Source organism: Podarcis liolepis (genome assembly GCF_965112155.1).
Source record: "Podarcis liolepis genome assembly, chromosome: 4".
NCBI classification, from domain to species: domain Eukaryota; kingdom Metazoa; phylum Chordata; class Lepidosauria; order Squamata; family Lacertidae; genus Podarcis; species Podarcis liolepis.
In genome coordinates, this window is record NC_139558.1 from 98,285,425 (window position 1) to 98,309,965 (window position 24,541).

The 24,541-nt window shown below is 47.2% G+C and overlaps 1 protein-coding gene across 3 annotated transcripts in view; it reads right to left on the reverse strand.

The window, feature by feature from the left end:
- The window catches only part of GDPD5 (glycerophosphodiester phosphodiesterase domain containing 5), a 168,423-nt gene that overhangs the window by 82,721 nt on the left and 61,161 nt on the right, over positions 1-24,541 (reverse strand). For all 3 annotated transcript variants that reach the window (XM_083499662.1, XM_083499661.1, XM_083499663.1), the window contains exon 2: positions 11,331-11,510. In XM_083499662.1, coding sequence (XP_083355788.1) covers positions 11,331-11,447 — 117 coding nt within the window. In that variant the 5' untranslated portion in view covers positions 11,448-11,510. The remainder of the gene's footprint in view (positions 1-11,330; positions 11,511-24,541) is intronic.

The following is a 24,541-nucleotide window of genomic DNA, read 5'->3' on the forward strand; positions in this document are numbered from 1 at the left end:
TCTGGGCAGAACGATGGGGATGGAGACGCTCCTTCAGGTATACTGTAAATTTCGGAGTTTAGATGAGATGACCCTTTGGGTAAGGTTACCAGACGTCCCAGTTTCCTGGGGACAGTTCTTGGATTTATAAATCAGTCCCTGTACAAAATCCATTGAAGTTGAAAAGTGTCCCTGGATTCATTGGGGGGGGGGGAATCTAGTAACCTTACCTTTGGGGCATCTACATTTTATGATTCAAGTTGATATTTTTTTTAAGCCACCTAAGGTGGGAAAGGGACACGGGTGGCGCTGTGGGTTACACCACAGAGCCTAGGACTTGCTGATCAGAAGGTCGGCGGTTCGAATCCCCGCAACAGGGTGATCTCCAGTTGCTCGGTCCCTGCTCCTGCCAACCTAGCAGTTCAAAAGCACGTCAAAGTGCAAGTAGATAAATAGGTACCACTCCGGCGGGAAGGTAAACGGCGTTTCTGTGCGCTCCTCTAGTTCGCCAGAAGTGGCTTAGTCCTGCTGGCCACATGACCTGGAAGCTGTACACCAGCTCCCTCGGCCAGTAAAGCGAGATGAGCGCCGCAACCCCAGAGTCGGCCACGACTGGACCTAATAGTCAGGGGTCCCTTTACCTTTAAGGTGAGAAAGGGAAGGAGCTGGCGGGTGGGGTGTCGAAAGGAAGGAAGTTCAAGGAGCAGGAAGAAGCAAAAGTACCAGAAAAAAACCCGAATCTGCAGTTCAGAATGCTGACTCTCAAGCGCTTCCTTCCTTCATATCCTGCTCTGCAGAGAAAGTGCCCTGAGAACAGCTGCCCTCGGCTTCGTTTTCCACCACAAACTCAACAACTTCCGTTTGCTTTCTACGCATTTGCACAGGAGGCAAAGTCCAGCAACAGGAAGCCACAGGCAACAAACAACGCTTGCAGCTCGCCTCTGGCGAGTCGCTTTTAGCGCTAGGCGAATAGCTGCCTCCAATCGCCCACTGCAACCTTTTGCCAGCTGGAGAAAGCACTCAAACAGTGTTCTTAGCTGGCTGTTCCCAACCCCAGGGTTGATGCAAAAACCAAAGTATTAAAAACTGAATATTCCCACACACTCGAAAAATGTTCATGTGCCACCCTTCAGAAAAACTGTACCATGAAATCCATATATATAATAAAGTTAAAATCAGAAATCAGCTAACTATTGTAGTGAAGTGTGTTCTCAATTGCCTGCACAAGGTTTTCAGCTTCCTGAATCTTTATTTGCAGCTAAGGAGGGGGAAGAACCCTGCAAAAAATAAAAATAAAGAATTGAATTTTTTTTATTTTTTAGTCTACTCAAAATCCTAAATGAAGTGTTAACAAAATGGCAAGATTTGATTGTGAAATCTGCTTAGGGGGAAAACAAAATGAGAGAGAGAGAGAGAGAGAGAGAGAGAGAGAGAGAGAGAGAGAGAGAGATTTATAATATTAATATCACGAGGACTTCTGAACAGCAAAAGCGAATCCTGGGGCACATTTATCCTGGCCAGGTCCCTGGGAGGTGAAGGACAGAGCCAAGAACTGGATGCAAGGAAGGTGCGCTGGCAAAATGCCTGGAACACAAGTCGCTCTCCTGAACATCTTTATCGCCAAAGGAAAGAGGTCATTGCCATGCAAGGCACATCCGACGGCGGCTCGCATCCGACCCTCCCTTCCGCCACTCATCTAAAATAAGGTAGGACAGCTGCCAAAATATTTTCATAAGCCAAGTGATGTGCTCAGCTTAAAATTATGCTAATGATATTCCTCATCAGCATCCGAGTGGCATTTTTAGAACAGGCGGCGATGCCTCTGTTGTCGGGCGCAGTGAGAGAGGAGATATACAAGGCAAGGCAAAGGCAGGGCAGATCTTCGATTAAGCTTGCAGGAATCCGCGCCGCGAACCCTGCATCTATGGGAAGAAGGAAATTGTCCTTTTGAAGGAGCAGGTGCGCAGTCTGGGAGTCATTTTGGACTCACAGCTGTCCACGGAGGCGCAGGTCAGTTCTGTGTCCAGGGCAGCTGTCTACCAGCTCCATCTGGTACGCAGGATGAGACCCTCCCTGCCTGTGGACTGCTTCGCCAGAGTGGTGCATGCTCTGGTTATCTGCTGCTTGGACTACTGCAATGCTCTCTACATGGGGCTACCTTTGAAGGTGACCCAGAAACTGCAACTAATCCAGAATGCGGCAGCCAGACTGGTGACTGGGGGCGGCCTCCAAGACTGTATAACACCAGTTTTGAAAGACCTACATTGGCTCCCAGTACGTTTCCGAACACAATTCAAATTGTTGGTACTGACCTTGAAAGCCCTAAATGGCCTCGGCCCAGTAGACCTGAAGGAGCGTCTCCACCCCCATTGTTCAGTCCAGACACTGAGGTCCAGCTCTGAGGGCCTTCTGGCGATTCCCTCACTGCGAGAAGTGAGCTTACAGGGAAACAGGCAGAGGGCCTTCTCGGTGGTGGCACCTGCCCTGTGGAACGCCCTCCCATCAGATGTCAAGGAAATAAAGAACTATCTGACTTTCAGAAGACATCTGAATGCAGCCCTGTTCAGGGAAGTTTTTAATGACTGATGTTTTATCATGTTTTTAATATTCTGTTGGGAGCCACCCAGAGTGGCTGGGGAAACCCAGCCAGATGTGAGGGGTATAAATACAATATTATTATTATTATTATTATTATTATTATTATTATTATTATTATTATTATTATTATTTCATTCTCCTAGGATGGCAGCATGCCACAGGTTCCTCCAGGAAGGTGCGATAGTCAACGTCCATGGGAGAGAATCTTTTGCAAGTTTATGTGCATCATCCCAACCTGAGCTGGGGGCTGTATATTGTAGATTTGCTGGGCTATTATCCTTGACCATTGGCCTTTCTGGATCAGCCTGCAGAAAATGACCATTAGCTTTATACATGCATAGAAATCAAAATGTTGGTGCTTTAAAGCTTTAAAGCCCTAAACGGCCTCGGCCCAGTAGACCTGAAGGAGCATCTCCACCCACATTGTTCAGCCCAGATACAGAGATCCATCTCCGAGGGCCTTCTGAGGGTTCCTTCACTGCAAGAAGTGAGGTTACAGGGCCTTCTCGGTTGTGGTACCCTCCCTGTGAATCACCCTCCTATCAGGAGATAAAGAACTACACAACTTTTAGAAGACATCGGAAGGCAGCCCTGTATCAGGAATTTTTTTAATGCGTGGCGGTTTGTTATGTTTTTATATGTGGCTGGGGCAACCCAGTCAATGGTCATGGTGTAAATATTATTATTATTATTATCATCATCATCATCAATCAAGTCACATTCTCAGAGGAAAAGCTGGTGTGGAAACAGCAGAAACAAACAGGGGATGAAGCAATTTTGTTTGTTCAGGGGGTGCTTGTTCCATGTGCCAAATTTTTGAAAAAGAAATAAACAGTGTCTTTCATCACTTCCATCCTAAAAATGTATTTTATCTGAACTGGTCTGACTTCTCTAATCACTACAACACGCTGGCTCTAAAGCCACATTATATTCCCCAGACTTTTGCCCCGTGGCCCAGAAATGACTGAAAGGAGCAGAGTAAGAGAGAACGAAAAACAGTACTATTTCTCCGATTTTGAAAGTGTATATATCATCACTACAGGAAATCACACTTCTTCTTTTCGCTATTTGCCCGCAAGTGCCCAAGGCGAGTTCAGAGTCAAGCGCCAGGGGAAACTGCAGGATTTTCACACATTAGGGTTTTGTGAAGCAGACACACTCAGGGACATACCAGCAAGCGGTTTTCACACATCATGGCAGGATCAGGCAACTTTCCCTGGAGGGAGAGCAGGAGGAGAAGGGGGGCGGACGACCTGATATTCTGAAACTCTGGAGAGACATAGCATATGGTCTCAGAACACCGGCAGAAAGCCAGCCTTCTATTTTCAGCCTTCTATTTTCAATCTTCCACAACAATTTCCTCAAAAGGGAGAATGACTTACAGCAGGGATGGATCAGCCAAGGCTCTCGAGCCGTTGGCAAAGTATATAAGTGCAATCTGGAGACATCAGACCAAACCGGGGTTAAAGGAGCTGACATATCTATTCCTTGTACGACGCAGTCTGAATTGAGAAAGCCATGGTATGCAATCACCCAAGCCGGAACGTAAAAACATGGTACAAAGTGGTGGTGTTGCTATTGTGGGGGGGACTCCCTGGTCCTGAATGGGGTAACTGGGTTTTTTAATAATAATAATAATAATAATAATAATAATAATAATAATAATATCTTTATTGTCATCGCCCCCTTCGGGGACAATGAAATTACTTGACCGCTCCATAAAAACACTAATTAAACAATACAGTATGTTTCCTGTTGTTATTCTGTCTCTCACCGCTACAATGAACCTTCCATTAAAATTATGGAATGGTCATTTCTTCCTCAAACGGACAAATTTAGCAGGGGATCCTCTGTGCTACCTCTGGTTGAGAACGGAATCCGTTCCAGAGGCCCGTTTGTAACATGAAAGGAACGCAACCTGCAGCGGAACATCTGCGCACGCGTGGTTTGCAATTCACCGCTTCTGCGCATGCGTGTGACGTCATTTTGTGCGCCTGCGCATGCATGAGTGATGAAACCCAGAAGTAACACTTTCCGGTACTTCTGGGTCGCCGTGAGACGTAACCTGAAAGAACGTAACATGAAGCAAACGTAACAAGAGGTATGACTGTACTTTTCCCCCTCACTGTATATAAAAACAAAATAAAACATTAAATTTTTTTTAAAAAACTTCCCTAGACAGTGCTGCCTTCTGAAGGTTGTACAGTTACTTATCTCCTTGGTTTGGGGGGGTCACATAACTCCATATGCTCCAACATTTCTCCACTGAAAATAGGGATGGCCTAAGGAGAAGTGAGGAAGGCGGGTGGCACTATGGGTTAAACCACAGAGCCTAGGTCGGTGCTTTGAATCCCCGTGACGGGGTGAGCTCCCATTGCTCGGAAGCTGGACGCCAGCTCCCTCGGCCAGTAAAGCGAGATGAGCGCTGCAACCCCAGAGTGACTGGACCTAATGGTCAGGGGTCCCTTTGCCTTTACCTTTAAGGAGAAGTTATGTACTGAGTTGAATAGGATCCAAAATGCAACAGTCTGATTAGTCCTAGAACAATAGGATCCAAAATGCAGCAGTCTGATTAGTCCTAGAACAACAGGATCCAGAATGCAACAGTCTGATTGGTCCACAGGAGCCACCCAATCCAGCTCCAGGTGGAAATGAATTCGCAACCTGATTGGCCTACAGGAGAATCCCGGAATTAGCCAATCACGTGGGGCCCATTGTGTAAATAATGTATATAAAGCGGACATTCTGGGGGAACTTCCATTCCTCCTCACCACTATGAGCTGAATAAAGAGCATGAAATCCACTCTTGAATATATTTCACATGGATGCTTTAGCTCAGATTCCTGCAGGTTGGACTAGATGACCCTCAGGTCCCTTCAAATCTACAGTTCTATGATTCCATGTGCATTTTCCCCATTGTTTGTTTGTTGTTTAGTCATTTAGTTGTGTCCGCCTCTTCGTGACCCCATGGACCAGAGCACGCCAGGCCCTCCTGTCTTCCACTGCCTCCCACAGTTTGGTCAAACTCATGCTGGCAGCTTCAAGAACACTGTCCCACCATCTCGTCCTCTGTCGTCCCCTTCTCCTTGTGCCCTCCATCTTTCCCAACATCAGGGTCTTTTCCAGGGAGTCTTCTCTTCTCATGAGATAGCTTTCCTTACTGCGAGAAGTTTGAAAGCGGGCTTGCTGAGCAAGACCTCCCAATCAACTATAATTATGCACCTTGAACGTACCGGCCGGCGTGCGATTGAATCCCACCTGAAAACAGCAGCAATCTGAAAGTGCCCAAAATCTTTGAACGCTGCCGCTTTCCAACTGAGCATCCCTGACGCCGGAGTTGCAAAACATTCCTGAAAAGGGAAGGAAGCGCCTGCTCTCCTCCACGCCAAGGTCATTCATTATAAAAACCACATTTTGTTTAAGAATTTGCTTCTTCGCTGAGCTGCTGCAGGTAAGGGCAACTATTTGAAGTGTTTCTGCATAGCCGCTGATGGTGGGAAAGCCTCTTCAAAGCAAAAGTGATTCACCATTGTCAGAAGCACGGTTTACAGCTCAATTAAAGCGGCTTAAAAGGCCAGTTCGTTATTATTATATTTTCCGTCTCTTTGCCGCCTGCTCCCGTCAGAAATCACATACGCTGGGATTATATAGCAGTGGCGATAAACCCACACGCTGATTCAAGAGCGACGTGAGAAGGTTTCACTGCTGCGATAAAGCCTAATTTACTGCCTACGGAGCCTGCAGAAGCCGCTTTGCCTGCCGAAAGGGGCAGGAGGCAGTGAAAACTAGGTACAGGGTGGGCGGGGGGAAATCCGTTCGCATTGCAATTTACTGTGACCCGGCCTCATTTAAGGCCCTGGATAGCTCAGCTGGTTAGAGCGCTTTGCTGATAACACGAAGGTTACAGGTTCAATCTCCATATGGGATAGCTGCGTATTCCGGGGGGTTGGTCTAGATGACCGTGAGGGTCCCTTCCAGCTCTAAGATATTACACGGCATTCCCGTGAGGACCCACAGCAGGCTACAACAATATCGCCGCACAATTTACCGTATTTTTTGCTCTATAAGACTCACTTTTCCCCTCCTAAAAAGTAAGGGGAAATGTATGTGCTTCTTATGGAGCGAATGCAGGCTGCGCAGCTATCCCAGAATCCAGAACAGCAAGAGGGATTGCTGCTTTCACTGCGCAGCGATCCCTCTTGCTGTTCTGGCTTCTGGGATTCAGAATATTTTTTTTCTTGTTTTCCTCCTCCAAAAACTAGGTGCGTCTTGTGGTCTGGTGCGTCTTATAGAGCGAAAAATATGGTAAGACCGAGTGTAGCTTCAGGATCTGTCCTTCCAGTGAGCACTCAGGGTTGATTCCCTTCAGAATGGACAGGTCTGATCTTCTTGCAGTCCATGGGACTCTCAAGAGTCTCCTCCAGCACCAGAATTCAAAAGCATCCATTCTTCGGCGATCAGCCTTCTTTATGGCCCAGCTCTCACTTCCATACATGTGCTTTGCTAGCATGTGAGAACAGCCCACGTCCAAGGATCCCCAGGCTCGCAGCTCCAGATGGCAGAGACGTCAGGCAGCAACCTGGCGCCCGGGCATCTTCGCTTGGTCGCAGGCGGCCGATATAGCCAGACAAGCAGAACTAAAAATTATGCAGCAGGGAAGAGAGTTGTCAAGTAGATGCCAAGCCATTAGCATTTTCACACAGCAACAGATTTTTTTCCAAAAGAAAGTTTCCTTCCTCTGCCAACACAAGCGCACTGCTTCTGCACACAAGAGACCCACACTGCATTAGCACACAACGGCTGCTTGCAGGCTGGCAAAAGGTGTTTGAGTCAGTGGTGTAGCATGGGGGGTGCAGGGGGGGCCGGCCGCACCGGGTGCAACATCTGGAGGTTAGGGTTAGGAGGTGCAAATCCACGGGGTAGGGGGGGCAAATCCACGGGTTAGGGAGCGCAAATCCACGGGTTAGGGGGCACAAATTACTTGCCCTGCCCCGGGTGCTGACAACCCACGCTACGCCACTGGTTTGAGTGCTGTGCCCAGACAGCTTCTCCAAGGAGCGGGACCAGTCAGGGCTAATCCTCAGCCTGCTCAGCTCAGGTGACGTGACCTGGGGCCTCAGAGACCTGTCACTATTTCTGCAGCAGGGTTTCGGCACAAAAGGGGAGCTTTTCAGTGACTGCGATATGATACAGTAATCTTTATTGTCATTGTCCCATACAGAACAACGAAAATGAAAAAATCTACTTCAGACATTCAAAACCAACACGCCTGTTATCCCAGGTATCCCCGCCTGGTTAACCCCCTAAAACTCTGATAAGGGTAAAGGGACCCCTGGCCATTAGGTCCAGTCGTGACCGACTTTGGGGTTGCAGTGCTCATCTCGCTTATTGGCCGAGGGAGCCGGCGTACAGCTTCCAGGTCATGTGGCCAGAATGACTAAGCCGCTTTTGGCGAACCAGAGCAGTGCACGGAAACGCCATTTATCTTCCCACCAGAGCAGTACCTATTTATCTACTTGCACTTCGACGTGCTTTCGAACTGCTAGGTTGGCAGGAGCAGGGACCGAGCAACGGGAGCTCACCCCGTCGCGGGGATTCGAACCGCCGACCTTATGATCGGCAAATCCTAGGCTCTGTGGTTTAACCCACAGCGCCACCTGTATCCAAAACTCTGATACCCCATAATTAAATACAATACACTCCCATAGAGACTACTTTACACTGCATTTAAAATAAAAACCAAAGCATTCAGGAGCACTGGAAACTTGAGGCGTATCCATGCCTCTCGTCTAAAAGCATTGGCTATTTTACGGTTTTCCCCTCAGCGATACTGTTGCGAACAGGGATTTTCAATTCTGATAAATACGAATGATCAGAAAAGAGAAAGGCTTCTTTGGGTTAATGAAGATATGAGAATGTGTCTCAAATTAAGACCTAATATAAATGAGATCATCCGGCAAAAGCAAGCTCACACCTCTCACTGAGTTTTTATTTAAGGTTGTACAGTATTTGTATTTATCATTATATTTTGGAAATGACTCCTGTTCTTACATAGCTGCCTTGTTTTATACTTTCTGGACATACCAGGACCCTATTACAGTCATACCTCGGGTTACAGACGCTTCAGGTTGTGTTTTTTCAGGTTACGGACCGCCAAAATCCGGAAGTACCGGAACGGGTTACTTCCAGGTTTCAGCAGTCACGCATGTGCAGAAGCGCTAAATCACGCTTTGCGAATGCGCTGAAGTGCCGAATCGCAACCCGCGCGTGCGCAGATGCACGGCTGCGGGTTGCGAATGTGCATCCCGCATGGATCACATTCGCAACCTGAGCATCCACTGTCTAAAGCAGTTGTGTTATATGTTATAAATCAAGCACTGCTAGGAGTTGTTCAATGTATTTATCAGTAAAAAAACCTCAGTGTGGCTCCAGAAAATTCTTATTCCAAAAGCGTGGCCCAGAGAAAAAAGTTTGAGAACCAGCGAGTTAACCACTGCACAACACCGGTGCAATAGGGGCTGTAACTGGAGATGAGTATGCAGATGTTCTGAGGACTTTGGAGAGGTCCAGACCTATTTGCCCGCTGTAGCAAATACAACAAAGGGTCTCCAAACAGTTATAAATGTTATTACGGCATAGGTTTTCATGGGCCACAGCTTATCGATGACAGATGATTTTGAAAAGTCCAAAAAGAGCAGCAAAGCCTTGAGAGGATTCAGAATTTAGGACTATTCTGGTTTTAAAGCAAGATTCTAAGCGTCAGCCCTTCAAATTGACAGCATCTATTACAAGCCTCCGCTCTCGTGTAACCATTCCCAGGTTCGCAGAGGAGGATTCTGGCTGAAGGAAAGGGTTTGAAAGGCTCCGTGGAACCCGTAACCAGGAATTTGACATACAGGGTGCTATTATGCAGATCTCTCTCTCTCTCTCGCTCAGTTAGGTGAGCCATCAATCAACAGTCTTGCGCGGCAAACGGAAAACAAAAAAACTGCTGGCTGGGCCTTTTCCTTGCTGATACCTTGAAATATTAATTGGATTTTGAAAGACACAGAAGACAAGATCGCTTGTAAACGGCTATCGGGAGAAACAGGAGACCATAATCCTCTGGCTTGACAGGCGAGATGACAAGGGCTCTGTGGCTATCACGGCCCTTAAAAGCACAACAAAATCTATCCTCCTCAGAAGTTACAAGGGATCTCCTTCTGTCATCCACTGCTACGAGATCCTTCCTTCTTGCAGACCAAGATTACCAGAGGACAGCAAACATGGCAAAAAATTTAGCTGGGACAATCAGAATAAGATCTACCACCTGACTGACATATTAAATGCCTAGTAAAGAAAGCCAATTCGTTCATATGTTTTATTTGTAGTGAAGGACTGTTATTAACTCTTTCATTTGTTTAGTTGTAATTTTTTTCTTCTTTCTTTTTTTTGCATAGCTAAGCACCCAGCTATAGCTGTATTTGATTGTATTTGATTCCTTTGCTGTAGCTTGTGGCTGACACAAATAAGGAGAATATAAAAACAATCAGATTCATTTCGTAGGTTCACCAGCAGGGCACAAAGGTGATGGCAACGTACTGTTTGTACTTTGCACCCAGGTCTCGCAGGTGGGCTGCCTCAGAACAAAAAGGTTCCATGTGGCTAAGAGATCATAGATATTCCCTCCATGCACAGGTCAATTTTTAAAATAAAAAACAGCTACAACTTCCTTCCAACTTGGAATAGCGATTCTTCTGTTTAAAGCAACCTAGAAGCATGCAAGATTTGCCTGCACACAGTATTCACAAAAACCACATAACCATATGAACCACATGAAATTATCACAGCCAAGTTCCATTGAAGAGGTCAGCAAACTTTTTCAGCAGGGGGCCGGTCCACTGTCACTCAGACCTTGTGGGGGGCCAGACTATATTTTTTTTGGGGGGGGGAATGAACGAATTCCTATGCCCCACAAATAACCCAGAGATGTATTTTAAATAAAAGCACACATTCTACTCATGTCAAAACACCAGGCAGGCTCCACAAATAATCCAGAGATGCATTTTAAATAAAAGCACACATTCTACTCATGTAAAAACACGCTGATTCCCAGACCATCTGCGGGCCAGATTTAGAAGGCGATTGGGCCAGATCCGGCCCCCGGGCCTTAGTTTGCCTACCCATGGGGTTACAGGAAAAGGGGGAGAAATGAGACTGCAGGATCTCTTCATCCTGTCTGCTGGAAAACCAGCAAGTTTTGGCTCCCCGCCTCCTTGAAATCTCTCCGGTCCAATCGCCATTACAAGAACTCAGTAAGTACAGAACAGCACCTGTGTTTTCTTTTTTCCTCCTCCCTCCCAAGCCCAGTTCCTTTCGTGCCACGCCTTTTAGACTGCACAAGCCCAAGGAACTGTCTCGCCACTTCCATTAGTAAGCAGCTTTGGGAAGCCTATTCCTTTCTGCTGAAGAACTGGGTAGAAATGCTATAATCAGTTAAATCTGCCTGTAGTTCCGCAAGCAAAAATGACAAGGAGCAAAGAGCCTGCGGAATTCGCACACAGTTCCACAAGTAGTTCGCCTCACCACCGACAGAGTGGTCGAACCTTAAAGGTCTACGTTTCTTAATCTTCACGGATGAATCACATTCTCAGATTCTCACATCCGAGGCAGCTCACACACTCACACAGACACCCCCCCCCCCCAAAAGCTCGCAAGATTTCAAAAACGGGGGCAGCCTGCCAACAAATACAGAATAAATTCCAGCGACTCACCTTGGTGGTGTCATCATGTGACCGCTGGTATCGTTTCCAACGGCAACCGTAAATCCCCGTCAGACATGACAAACACAATTGTGGCTCGTAGTACTGTAGCGGTTGGTGTTTAACCATGCTCTTCTTCCTGGATCGTCACCAGCGGGCTACCAGAAATCCATCAGGGCCTTGGGAAATGCCCTACAGGAAAAGAGAGTGGGCAGTCAGAAGAAGAAGGAACATGGAGAATCACAGAGTTTGGAGGGGGTTCCCCAGCGGTCATCTAGACCAACCCCCCTTGCAACACACAAAACGGAAGTGTGGCACTCAAAACGGAACATGTTTGACTTCCAATAACAGTTCGCAAACCGGAACACTTACTTCTGAGTTTGCAGTGTTTGGGTTTGAGTACCAAGGCGTTTGAGAACCGAGGTACTACTGTAATGAAAGTAAGAATTAAAAGATTGGTCAAGTCACCATCAAGCCGTCTTAAACATAAAACTTGTGTACAAAGCAGCAGCAGCTGAGTCAGGAAGGATTCTCAAAGACGCCTCAAAGTTCTGGATGAACAGAAAAATATTCAAAGTGCATCTGAATATCGCTGGGATGTTTCATCCGGAAAGGAGTTCCACCACAGAACATCTCATCTCACATCGCCGACTATGAGACTTTCCTACCCCAACCACAAAACCCAAGCCAGACAGTTTTAAGGAAGGCGCTTCTTCATTTCTGAAGTAAACAGGGAGTGGAAAATTTGGGATGTAATCATTATAAATAAAACAAGATACAAGCAATTATGGGAGAGAAGGGGCCATTAGAAGAGACTTATAGAGCGGAGTTGTAACCGCTGGAATCAGTACAAACGAAATGAAGAAGTAACGATGGATGTTGAGTCGGTATGATTTAATTAACCGGATGTATAATATATGATTATTGTGTATTACGGAACTGGGGAAAATCAAATAAAAGGGCGGATTGGGCGGGGTGGGGAATGAGATAAACAAAGAATGAAGGCGGAGGGTCACAGATCAGGGCTTTTGTTGCAGCTCGCTGCCGTTAAGCAAGATGGGCAAGGGAAAGGGGGTGGGTTGGCGAGCCCATCAATGACATCGACCCACATTTACCATATTTTTCGCTCTATAGGACGCACTTTTCCCCCTCCAAAAATTAAGGGAAAATGTGTGTGCGTCCTATGGAGCAAATGCAGGCTCCTTGGCTTCAGCGATAGCAACGTGAAGCCTCCAAAGCGCAGAGGGAGCGCTCCCTCCGCACTCCGGAGGCTTCGCGTTGCTTTCGCTGAAGCCTGGAGAACGAGAGGGGTCGTGCGCACTGACCCCTCTTGCTCTCCAGGCTTCAGGGATAGTCGCCTGAAGCCTTCGGAGTGCTGCGGGAGTTCCTGCTGCGCTCCGGAGGCTTCAGGTTCCTTTTGCTGAAGCCGGGAGAGCAAGACTCTCCTGGCTTCAGCAGAGAGGGAGAGCTGCGCAGTGCCCCTTCAGCCAAGCGGGAGGAGAAATGGAAGGGGCTCCGTTTCTCCTGCCGCTTCGCTGAAGGGGCGCTGAGCAGAGAGGGGGAGAATTTTTTTCCTTGTTCTCCCCCTCTAAAACAAGGTGTGTCCTATGGTCGGGTGCATCCTATAGAGCAAAAAATACGGTACCAGCCGGAATGCTCACAGTCACAGAATTGTAGACTCGGTTTGGGCCCCCAAGGGCTATCTAGTCCAACCCTCTGTAATGCAGCCCCTGCCAGCCAGCGTAGGAGACAATACTGAGCTGGACAAACCAACGGCTGGACTCAGTATAAAGAATTCCGTGGCCCCGGTTTCCCACCTGGGCAGGACAGTTTGATCTTATAACACAGCGGTTCTCAACCTGTGGGTCCCCAGATGCTGTTGGACTACAACTCCCATCATCCCTGAGCTCTGGCCTTGCTAGCTAGGGGTGATGGGAGTTGTAGTTCAACAACATCTGGGGACCCAAGGTGGAGAAAGGCTGCTATAACGCCAATCCTGGTCCGACTACACTGGCTGCCAATTAGTTTCCGGGCCCGATTCAAAGTGCTGCTACGACCTATAAAGCCTTAAACGGCTCAGGACCGCAATACCTCAAGAACCGCCTCTTTCCATATGAACCTACCCGGACCCTGAGATCATCTTCTGAGGCCCTTCTTTGTGTGTTTCCTCCACGAGAGGTCTGGAAGGCAGCAACACAAGAACGGGGCCTTTTCTGCGGTGGCTCCCCGTTTCTTAGGGTTGTGTGTTCAAGCCCAACATTGGGCAAAAGATTCCTGCATTGCACTAGATTACCCTCGTGGTCCCTTTCAACTCTACGATTCTAGCAATAGATAGTAATAATAATAATAATAATAATGAGGAGGAGGAGGCGGCAGCTCCCTCTGCTCCTATTTAAGAGAGAGAGAGACGAGATGAATGGTTTGATGAAAATGATGGACTACGTCGAAATGGCGAAATTGACCGGGAAAACCAGAAACCAGGAAGAGAAGAACTTTAAGAAGGAATGGGAAAAAGTTTACACCGTACTTAAGAGAACACTGTAAACAAACTAAAAACTTTGGTAGCAATCGAGTACCATTTGCAATGTACTAAAAATTAAGGTAAAACTGGATTATGTAAGAAAAATAGAGAAAACAAGTGAAACAGTGTAGAAAGATTGAAAATGGTAACCATGGAAGGATTGGAGGGGAAGTCAAAGGATTCAAGGAATCCTAAATGATGATAATGGTGTTTATTGTTTGAATTCAAATTTGTACAGTCATCCCTCATGTTGCGTTTGCTTCATGTTATGTTCCTTCAGGTTTAGTTCCGCAATGACCCAGAAGTACCGGAAAGGGTTACTTCCGGGATTCGCCGCTCGCACCTGCGCAGAAGCGCTAAATCGAACTTTGCGCATGTGCACAAGCACGAAATCGCGCCGCGCACCTGCGAAGATACAGCGCTTCAGGTTGCGCTCTTTTCATGTTGTGAACAGGCCTCCAGAACGGATCCCGTTTACAACCAGAGGTACCACTGTAATGTAAAACCCAATAAGAGAGAGAGAGGGAGAGAGAGAGAGAGAGAGAGAGAGAGAGAGAGAGAGAGATTAACCTCTTTGTCTGACCGGTCACCCTTTCAAACTCCATCACCCACCTGCCTCGACAGGTAACAAACTCCCACGATGCAAAGCGGCAGAATCCTGGCCCTTCCACTATCCAGCCAACATCCTAAGCAAACAGCAACTGGGCCGAGAATAACATTTCCACTCTCTGGGCTTCCCCCACGGGAACTGCGGGGTTTTGTTATTTCTTCATCCCCCGAGTGCCTGTCCCAGCGGATTCCCCGTCCTCTCTTTGACAAACCCAGCCCCCAGGCTCTGGCCTGCGAGGGACCGATTCCCCTCTGGCCCCGCAGTTCTGCCACAGGGGAGACGCAGCCTATGAATGATTCAAGCCTCTGCCGGCTAGTGTTACGCGTACAGAAATAAAACAGGAAGCAGGACAAGGGGGAATCAATTATTCACGTTTTCGCAAGGTGCACCAGTCAAAAAAAGAAAAGAAAAGAAAAGGAGAAATCAGGGAGGTGGGGGAGAGGAAAGAACCCCCTGCGCCACTCATCAGCGATTGCTTTCCGACGACATGCAGAATCATCTCGCGGGAAAGATCATGAAATCGGTTTGCTGAATGCCAATACAAACGCTTCCTCAGAATAATTGTGACTTGTTTTGTTCTCAATGAGAATTTATAAAGCTAGGTATGTATCTTCCCTGAGCTATCAAGTTGAAAGGATACATTCGGGCATAATACGCGGGTGGCGCCGTGGGTTAAACCACAGAGCCTAGGGCTTGCCAATCAGAAGGTCGGCAGTTTGAATCCCCGTGACGGGATGAACTCCCATTGTTTGGTCCCTGCTCCTGCCAACCTAGCAGTTTGAAAGTACACCAATGCAAGTAGATAAATAGGTACCACTCCGGCAGGAAGGTAAATGGCGTTTCCGTGTGCTGCTCTGGTTCGCCAGAAGTGGCTTAGTCCTGCTGGCCACATGACCCAGAAGCTGTACACTGGCTCCCTCGGCCAATAAAGCGAGATGAGCAATGCAACCCCAGAGTCATCCGTTACTGGACCTAAGAGTCAGGGGTCCCTTTACCTTTACCTTTAACAACTTTAAAGATGCCCTCCCCATGTCATTTCCATAACACAACTAACACTAAACAGGCAAGGTGCTAATATCACCAAACATGTGAACGCCAGTTCCCAAAAACCATTTTTTTAGCTTTTCAGTGGTTCCTTTACTAGCTGGCCACAAATATGCACCTCGCTATTAGGAAGCAAAGGAAATGCTTTTACATCCACTGCCCTTAGCAGGCAGACCAAGTTCTGCTGATGAGCATCTTGGTCGAGAGCCAAGTTTCTACCGTTACAATTTCCGGTGAAGCGCCGTTTGGGTGAAAATAAATCAACACAGCCGGAGAGAAGCGGAGCAGATTTTCCACGGTGCAAATGAATAGATGAAAACAGTTGCCACCTGCTGCCACCCCATTTCCCCATCAGCCAACCCGCAAAAAAAAATTCACCTCCAGATTATGTGCAGGAAGTCTGCAAGTCTCACTCTTTTGATACAAGGCTCCACCTTGGTTGACAATTCATCCACAGGTAATGAATGATAAGGATAATAAAAGTTGTTATCAAGATAATGGGGTCGTTCCTCTTAAATGTCTCTTATTCCAGCAAGGAAGGTGCAGAGCAGGGTGTGCTCTGACCCTCCTAAGGCCTAATGATGGAAACGCCAATAATAATAATAATAATAATAATAATAATAATAATAATAATAATAGAAAGTGCAATGCTGGTGAAACATCTGTAACCCAAGGTACCACTGTACTCTATTCTGAACTAAAAGAAATGGAAAGCGTAATGCTGGTGGTCAACAAAAGAGGTTTAAAGATGCTCGCAAGGCAAATCTAAAAAAAAAAAGTATAAACACCGACAACTGGGAAACACTGGACTGCAAATGTTCCAATTGGAGAACAGCCTTTACCAAAAGTGTCATGGGCTTTGAAGACGCTCAAAATCAGGACGCAAGGGAGAAATGTGTGAAGAGGAAGGAACACTTGGCAAATCCACACTGTGATCAACTCCTGCCCGGAAACCTGTGTCCCCACTGTGGAAGAACATGTGGATCCAGAATTGGCCTCCACAGTCACTTACGTACTCACTGTTAAGACTATGTTCATGGAAGACAATCTTACTTGGCTACAAGTGATCGCCGAAGATGGAGGGGGGAATGATGATGATGATGTTAATCTGGGCAGCGTCCAACATATATAAAAACATAATAAAACATTAAACCTTAAAAGGTCTATACAGGGCTGACTTCAGATGTCTTCAAAATTTTATAGAGTTACTCATCTCCTTGACATATGACGGGAGGGCATTCCACAGGGCAGGCGCCACCACTGAGAAGGCCCTCTGCCTGGTTCCCTGTAACCTCACTTCTCGCAGGGAGGGAACCGCCAGAAGGCCCTCAGAGCTGGACCCCAGTGTCCAGGCTGAATGATGGGGGTGGAGACGCTCCTTCAGGTATACTGGTCCAGGGCCATTTAGGGCTTTCAAGGTCAGCACCAACACTTTGAATTGTTCTTGGAAAGGTACTGGGAGCCAATGTAGGTTTTTCAGGACGGTGTTATATGGTCTCGGCAGCCGATCTCAGTCACCAGTCTGGCTGCCACATTCTGGATTAGTTGTAGTTTCCGAGTCACCTTCAAAGGTAGCCCCACACAGAGCGCATTGCAGTAGTCCAAGCAGGAGATAACCAGAGAATGCACCACTCTAGTGAGACAGTCTGCGGGCAGGGAGGGTCTCAATCTGCGTACCAGATGGAGCTGGTAAACAGCTGCCCTGGAGTCAGGATTTGTGCCTCCATGGACAGCTGTGAGTCCAGAATGACTCCCAGGCGGCATGCCTGATCCTTTAGGGCATTGGTTTTCAACCAGTGTGCCGTGGCACGCCGGGTTGACTTGAACGATGGTCAGGGTTGCCACGGGCAACCCTGGCCTCCATCCCTCTCTCCTTCTCTCCCTCCTGATTGTCCCGGGTCCGGGGGTAACCCGTGAAATGCAGTCCTTGTCCATTCCAAACTCCGGAGGTTCCTCTGGGAGACAGTCCGACAGGGTCAAGGCAGGACACGAGGCAGGAAACCAGGCAAGGACAGGTACAGGATCTCAGGCAGGAACTAGCATACAGCAATGTTGCTCCCGCAACCTGGGGCAAGGTCTGACAGCCTTTTATCTTTATCGGGGTAGCGGCCGGTCCTGATCCCCCAGAGACTCACCTCCCTGTTTCACCTGAAGGTGAGCACTCCTCCTGCGAGTACTCAGGTCTCTCCTTCTCTCAGACCTCAGTATCTGCAGCTCGGGAGACGTCGGTGGGTTACTAGACCCAGGGGCCACCTCAGCCTCCCCTGACCCAACTGGTAGTGGAGCAGCTGTAAGTGATGGCCCAGCTGGAGGCAACGAGATCATCCCCGCATCTGGAGCCAGGGCAGGCTCAGGCCCCTGACTCGGCCCAGCTGGTGATTGATGCAGGGGAACCTGTGCAGACTGGGGCTCTTCAGGATCAGGCCCCAGACTAAGTTCAGATGATGTCTGAGGCAACGGATCCGGTGCAGACTGAGTCTCCTCTGGTTCTGAGTCCGAGCTCAAGTCCCAAGCCATCACACTAATGGCCTCTCGCATCTCTGCCTCCCAAAGGCTTGCACAGCTGTTTGTTGTAGCAGCCCTGGCTACAAGCTCCATAGGCAAATGGTGGCTCTGGCGCTGGCCAGGAGGTGCTGGTTGCCAGGAGCTGAGGCGGCCTTGGAGTAAGCAAGCAAGTGGGAAGCCCAGCCAGCCAGTCTGCCAGGCCCTGCTTTTGGGGATGAACGGACAAGTCCCAGTGCCCTGTGGGGCAGTGTGAGGGGGCACCTCTCTTTGGGGCAGGGAGGGGGCAGCTCAGAGACCAGGGACGGCAGCAGCAGATACCCAGAGGACTCCCAAGGAGAGGGGAGAGGAGAGGAGCCTGAGGGAACCCTCCACAAGGGAGGGTGCTTGAAAAGGGGTAAGGGGCTGTCAGCTCTGCAGGCAAGGGGTGACATAACGGGGCTCCTGGGTCCCACAGGGGTGCCAGAGAAAGAACGCAGTTGGTCAAGGGAGCCGCGAATTCAAAAAGGTTGAAAACCATATTGTTTTTAATATTCAGTTGGAAGCCACCCAGAGTGGCTGGGGAAACCCAGCCAGATGGGCAGGGGATAAATAATAAATTGTTGTTGTTGTTGTTGTTGTTGTTGTTGTTAAGTTGTGGGTGAACATATCAGACGACACAGCGATTCTTCAAATAGCTCTTGTTTATTCACAGGCCAGAACTGAACTGAAGGGTTCAGCCAGCCTGCTTATACAGAACTCCACTACAACGCAACAGTAACCACTTTCTGTAACTATCCAATCACTGAACGTCACTTTCAATCCCTTATTTGCATATGTGGACCTGAGTGAAAACTATCTACAGTATCCCCCTGCTTTAGGGACACAGTCACTCCATTCAGGACCAGGAAGCCCCACACACCTTCCCACCCCCTGTCCATCAGAAACAACACAATCTTTCCCCCAAGATTCAGGAACGGAGAAATAAGCTCAGTGGTAGAGAACTTGAAAACATGCGGCGAAGCCAATGGCCCATTAAAACAGAATTTAAAGCATCAAGCTTGACTACCCAGGTGAGGTTATGCCCTTGCCACGTGTTTCAAGCTAACCGTTTTTTCATAACGCAACTCCAGTCAATTAATATTTGAGAGGAGAGGCATACGCAGCTCTGGCTCAATTAGCCAGATGTGTTTCGCATGGGTATCCATGACATTTTTAGCAGGGTGGGGTGAACCACGGTAACAAAGCGATAAGCGATTGCGAAGCCTATTAAAGATCTGGGTAATTGTGTGCCAAACACATTTGCAAACTCTCCAGGCTCGTTAGAAGATTACTTCCCGTCTCGCGCACCGGGGGGAATACCAAAAATAAACTTTTCTTTATTTTTTCCGCCTGCTGAAGTGTTTGCAAGCTCTCAAGGAGTGCCACTTGAGCTGCCAGAAGCGCCCAATTAAGTCCTCCTGAATAAGCTGAAGGCCAACTCGGAATCTGTGGGAGGCCAGACAATTTTTTTAAAAAAAACAAAGAACATGATTGAAATGAGATGGGAACCAATTGGATCACCACTTTGTTTGTCCTAAAAGGAGAGGTAGAGAGGGAAACCCATATAAATAATTGTTGTAATTTTTATTTTTATTACCATTGCCACAAACACCACATTCCCTTCCAAAGACCACATGCCAGAGCAATGAATATGACGTTATGGATTTGGGGAGGGACCCCCTAAACCATGGGTCGGCAAACTAAGGCCCGTGGGCCGGATCAGGCCCAATTGGATTTATTTTATTTTATTTTATTTTGTAAGCTTATGGGTTCAAGGAAGCCCTTGAGGATGATGAGAATCGATCACAATTCACTCCGAGAACATCTGCCTGGCAGGTCATATTAGGGGGTTTTGAAGGCGAAGGAAGAAGCTATTTGCAAATTCATTTCATCAGTAGCTCCTTCATCAGCCTTTCACAAAGAGAAACCACGAGGGAATCATCAACTCTCTTAGTGGATGACTCCAATATCTATTTAGTCAAAGTGCTTTCAAGCCGGGGGGGGAGGGGGGCAGAGAATTCGTTTTTTATTACCCTGAACTCTTAATGCAGTCCAGCGCTTGCTATCTCCTTCCATCTGATATATTTTTCTCATTTTCCTACTTCTGCACCAAAGCCACAAAACACATTTTGCCAGCTCGCAGCAAGTAGCAGGTCTAAATTGCGCAAACCAATACAACAATATTCAGCCCAGCTGTACCCAACATATATCAGGAAGGACCGCTGCTTTCTGGTACTTAAATCAACCCCCAAGAAATCAGTGCCTTTCAGGGAGGGTTTTTTTAATTAAAAAAAATGTGCTCCTGTGTCTAACTGCCTAACCAAACAGTAAAATCTGAATTTGGCTTGCAGCTATTTCACAATAAAGTGCAGAAACATCCATTATGGCGTTAAACATCTTTGCAAATTAAGACACCTTTCAACACACACGCACAAGCAAAATCATTGCGGTCAGTTTATTAAGATGCCTGATGCACTCGTCTTGATGGTATTTAATCAGTACTTAACTGGGCTCTTTGTCATTTAATCTTCCTCTATTTTATAATTTTGTATTCATTTTGCATTTGGACATCACTGCAAGACCCCTGGAAGCTAAATAGCTCAGTCAGTAGAACATGAGACTCTTAATCTCAGGGTCATGGGCAGCGCCGGATTTACATACAGTGGTACCTTGGGTTACATACGTTTCAGGTTAAATACGCTTCAGGTTACAGACTCCGCTAACCCAGAAATATTACCTCGGGTTAAGAACTTTGCTTCAGGATGAGAACAGAAATCATGCTCCGGCGGAGCGGCAGCAGCAGGAGGCCCCATTAGCTAAAGTGGTGCTTCAGGTTAAGAACAGTTTCAGGTTAAGTATGGACCTCCGGAACGAATTAAGTACTTAACCCGAGGTACCACTGTATAAGCTAAACAAGCTATAGCTTAGGGCCCCACTCTCTTGGGGGCCCCCAAAAAATGTAAAGGAAAAAAACAACCTGGGTGTACATTTCCAAAATATAAGATAAAAAACAAATAAAATAAAACCTACATACAGCAAGTGTTTTGTGTTGTGTAGGCTGCTAGGATGTAAGTCATGGGTAGGCAAACTAAGGCCCAGGGGCCGGATCCGGCCCAATTGTCTTCTAAATCCGGCCCGTGGGTGGTCCGGGAATCAGCGTGTTTTTACATGAGTAGAATGTGTCCTTTTATTTAAAATGCATCACTGGGTTATTTGTGGGGCATAGGAATTCGTTCATTCCCCCCCCCAAATATAGTCTGGCCCCCCACAAGGTCTGAGGGACAGTGGACCGGCCCCCTGCTGAAAAAGTTTGCTGACCCCTGATGTAAGTAATGGGCCCCACCTGCTAGCCTGCTCCCTAAAATATCACTGGTTTGCATTATTAAGTTTGTTATGAACAAAAAATCATTTTAAGTTAGAGCTTAATAATTATTTCACTATTAATCTACTTCTTCTTAATTGTATTTCAGTTCAACTATTGCATTGATAAAATACATATTTTGTTATGTGCAAATGGCTTGAGATACAGTGTGGCCCCGCAAGACGAATGCCTCGCAAGACGGAAAACCCGCTAGACGAAAGAGTTTTCCGTTTTGGAGGTGCTTCGCAAAACGAATTTCCTATGGGCTTGCTTCGCAAGACGACAATGTCTTGCGAGTTCCTGCTGGTTTTTTCCCTCCCCCCCCCCTTTTTCTAAGTCGCTAAGCCGCATATCAGCTGATCTGATCAGCAGATAAGCCTCTAAAAGCCGCTAATAGCGCTAATCCGCTAATCCTTCAATGGGCTTGCTTCGCAAGACGAAAAAACCGCTAGACGAAGAGAATCACAGAACGGATTCTTTTCGTCTTGCGAGGCACCACTGTACCTATTAGGTCCATAAATTGCCATCTAGCATATATTCAACACAAAAAAACATCGACATTTTGTTGTGGGCAAAGGACAGCTGGACATATAAAGGGTCCCATTACCTTCAGTAGCTTAGGGCCTCATCAAACCTAAATCGGACCCTGGTCATGGCTTCGATCCCCACACTGGGCAAAAGATTCCTGTATTGCTGGGGGTTGGACTAGATGACCCTGGTACAATGCAGGAATCTTAACTACAGCATCTATGGCAAATGGCCGTTCAACCTCTGCTTAAAAACCTCCAAGGAAGGAGAGCCCACAAACTTCTGAGTGAGTCCGTTCCACTGTGGAGCAGCTCTTACTGTCAGAAAGTTCTTCCTGATGTTGAGTCAGAATCTCCTTTCTTGTAAGTCATGGGTTCGAGTCCTACCCTCCAGAGCAGGAGAAAACAAGCTTGCTCCATTTCCCAGGTGACAGCCCTTCAGATATTTGAAGATTATTATTATTATTATTATTATTATTATTAGAATCCTGCCCATCTGGCCGAGTTTCCCCAGCCACTCTGGGCGGCTCCCAACAGAATATTAAAAATAGAATCAAACATTAAAAACTTCCCTAAACAGGGCTGCCTTCAGATGTCTTCTAAAAGTTGTGTAGTTCTTTATCTCCTTGATATCTGATGGGAGTGTGTTCCACAGGGCAGGTGCCACCACCGAGAAGGCCCTCTGCCTGCTTCCCTGTAACCTCACTTCTCGCAGGGAGGGAACCGCCAGAAGGCCCTCGGAGCTGGACCTCTCGGCCAATAAAGCGAGATGAGCGCCGCAACCCCAGAGTCGGCCACGACTGGACCTAATGGTCAGGGGTCCCTTTACCTTTATGACTTCCCTTGAGCTGAACACTCGACTTCTGTTGATGCAGCCTAGAACTGCATTAGCTGTTTCTGCAGCCAAAGAACCCCTGAAAGCTATTCCCGGATAGCAACATGATGTGCCTTTGCTTAGGGCTGTACACAAATTACAGACGTTTCTGCACACAGCTCGCGCCACAGACTTTCAGCTGCTTGAGCATAGCATTGCAATTTAGGCCTCTTCATTTAGCACCTTCATGCTTAGCTAGATAATTCTAAATGCTCAGTTGCCCGGGATGCTTGCAAGAGTGCGAAAGGGGAAGAAAATGACGTCCCTTTCCGCACATCTCCGCTGCAGGGATCAGATTTGGTTAAGAATAAGGTTGGCAATATGGGATAGTGGGTTGTGATGCAATTTTATTATCTTCTGACGGCTGTGAAGCCACTGAGGGTAATAAGGATTGACTGACAGATACCGAGCTTGCATGTTCACACTAGAGCACCCCCCTAGAAGCCAACAGAACTGCTCCTTAAAAATATATATACAGTGGTACCTCGGGTTAACTACTTAATTCGTTCTGGAGGTCCATACTTAACCTGAAACTGTTCTTAACCTGAAGTACCACTTTAGCTAATGGGGCCTCCTGCTGCTGCTGCTGCGCCACCGGAGCACGATTTCTGTTCTCATCCTGAAGCAAAGTTCTTAACCTAAAGCGCCATTTCTGGGTTAGTGGAGTCTGTAACCTGAAGTGAATGTAAACTGAAGCGTATGTAACCCAAGGTACCACTGTATTCTTGTGGAATTGTTTTTGTCTGTTTGTGTTGTATGTTTTGCAATAAAGATAATAAATAATAAGAATAATAATAAGAATAATAATTAAAGATATACAGTGGTTCCTCGGGTTAAGAACTTAATTCATCCTGGAGGTCCATTCTTAACCTGAAGCTGTTCTTAACCTGAGGTACCACTTTAGCTAATGGGGCCTCCCGCTGCTGCCACGCCACAATTTCTGTTCTCATCCTGAAGCAAAGTTCTTAACCCGAGGTACTATTTCTGGGTTAGCGGAGTCTGTAACCTGAAGTGTCTGTAACCTGAGGGACCACTGTATAATGAAGTCATCAGATCAACCTCCCTAGGGAGAACATTCCACATAGAATCACAGAATCATAGAGTTGGAAGAGACCACAAGGGCCATCGAGTCCAACCCCCTGCCAAGCAGGAAAGACCATCAGAGCACTCCTGACATATGGTTGTCAAGCCTCTGCTTAAAGACCTCCAAAGTAGGAGACTCCACCACACTCCTTGGCAGCAAATTCCACTGTCAAACAGCTCTTACTGTCAGGAAGTTCTTCCTAATGTTTAGGTGGAATCTTCTTTCTTGTAGTTTGGATCCATTGCTCCGTGTCCGCTTCTCTGGAGCAGCAGAAAACAACCTTTCTCCCTCCTCTATGTGACATCCTTTTATATCTTTGAACATGGCTATCATATCACCCCTTAACCTCCTCTTCTCCAGGCTAAACATGCCCAGCTCCCTTAGCCGTTCCTCAGAAGGCATCGTTTCCAGGCCTTTGACCATTTTGGTTGCCCTCCTCTGGACACGTTCCAGTTTCTCAGTGTCCTTCTTGAATTGTGGTGCCCAGAACTGGACACAGTACTCCAGGTGAGGTCTGACCAGAGCAGAATATAGTGGCACTATTACTTCCCTTGATCTAGGTGCTATACTCCTATTGATGCAGCCCAGAATTGCATTGGCTTTTTTAGCTGTCGCGTCACACTGTTGGCTCATGTCAAGTATGTGGTCAACCAAGACTCCTAGATGGAACAAACATGGA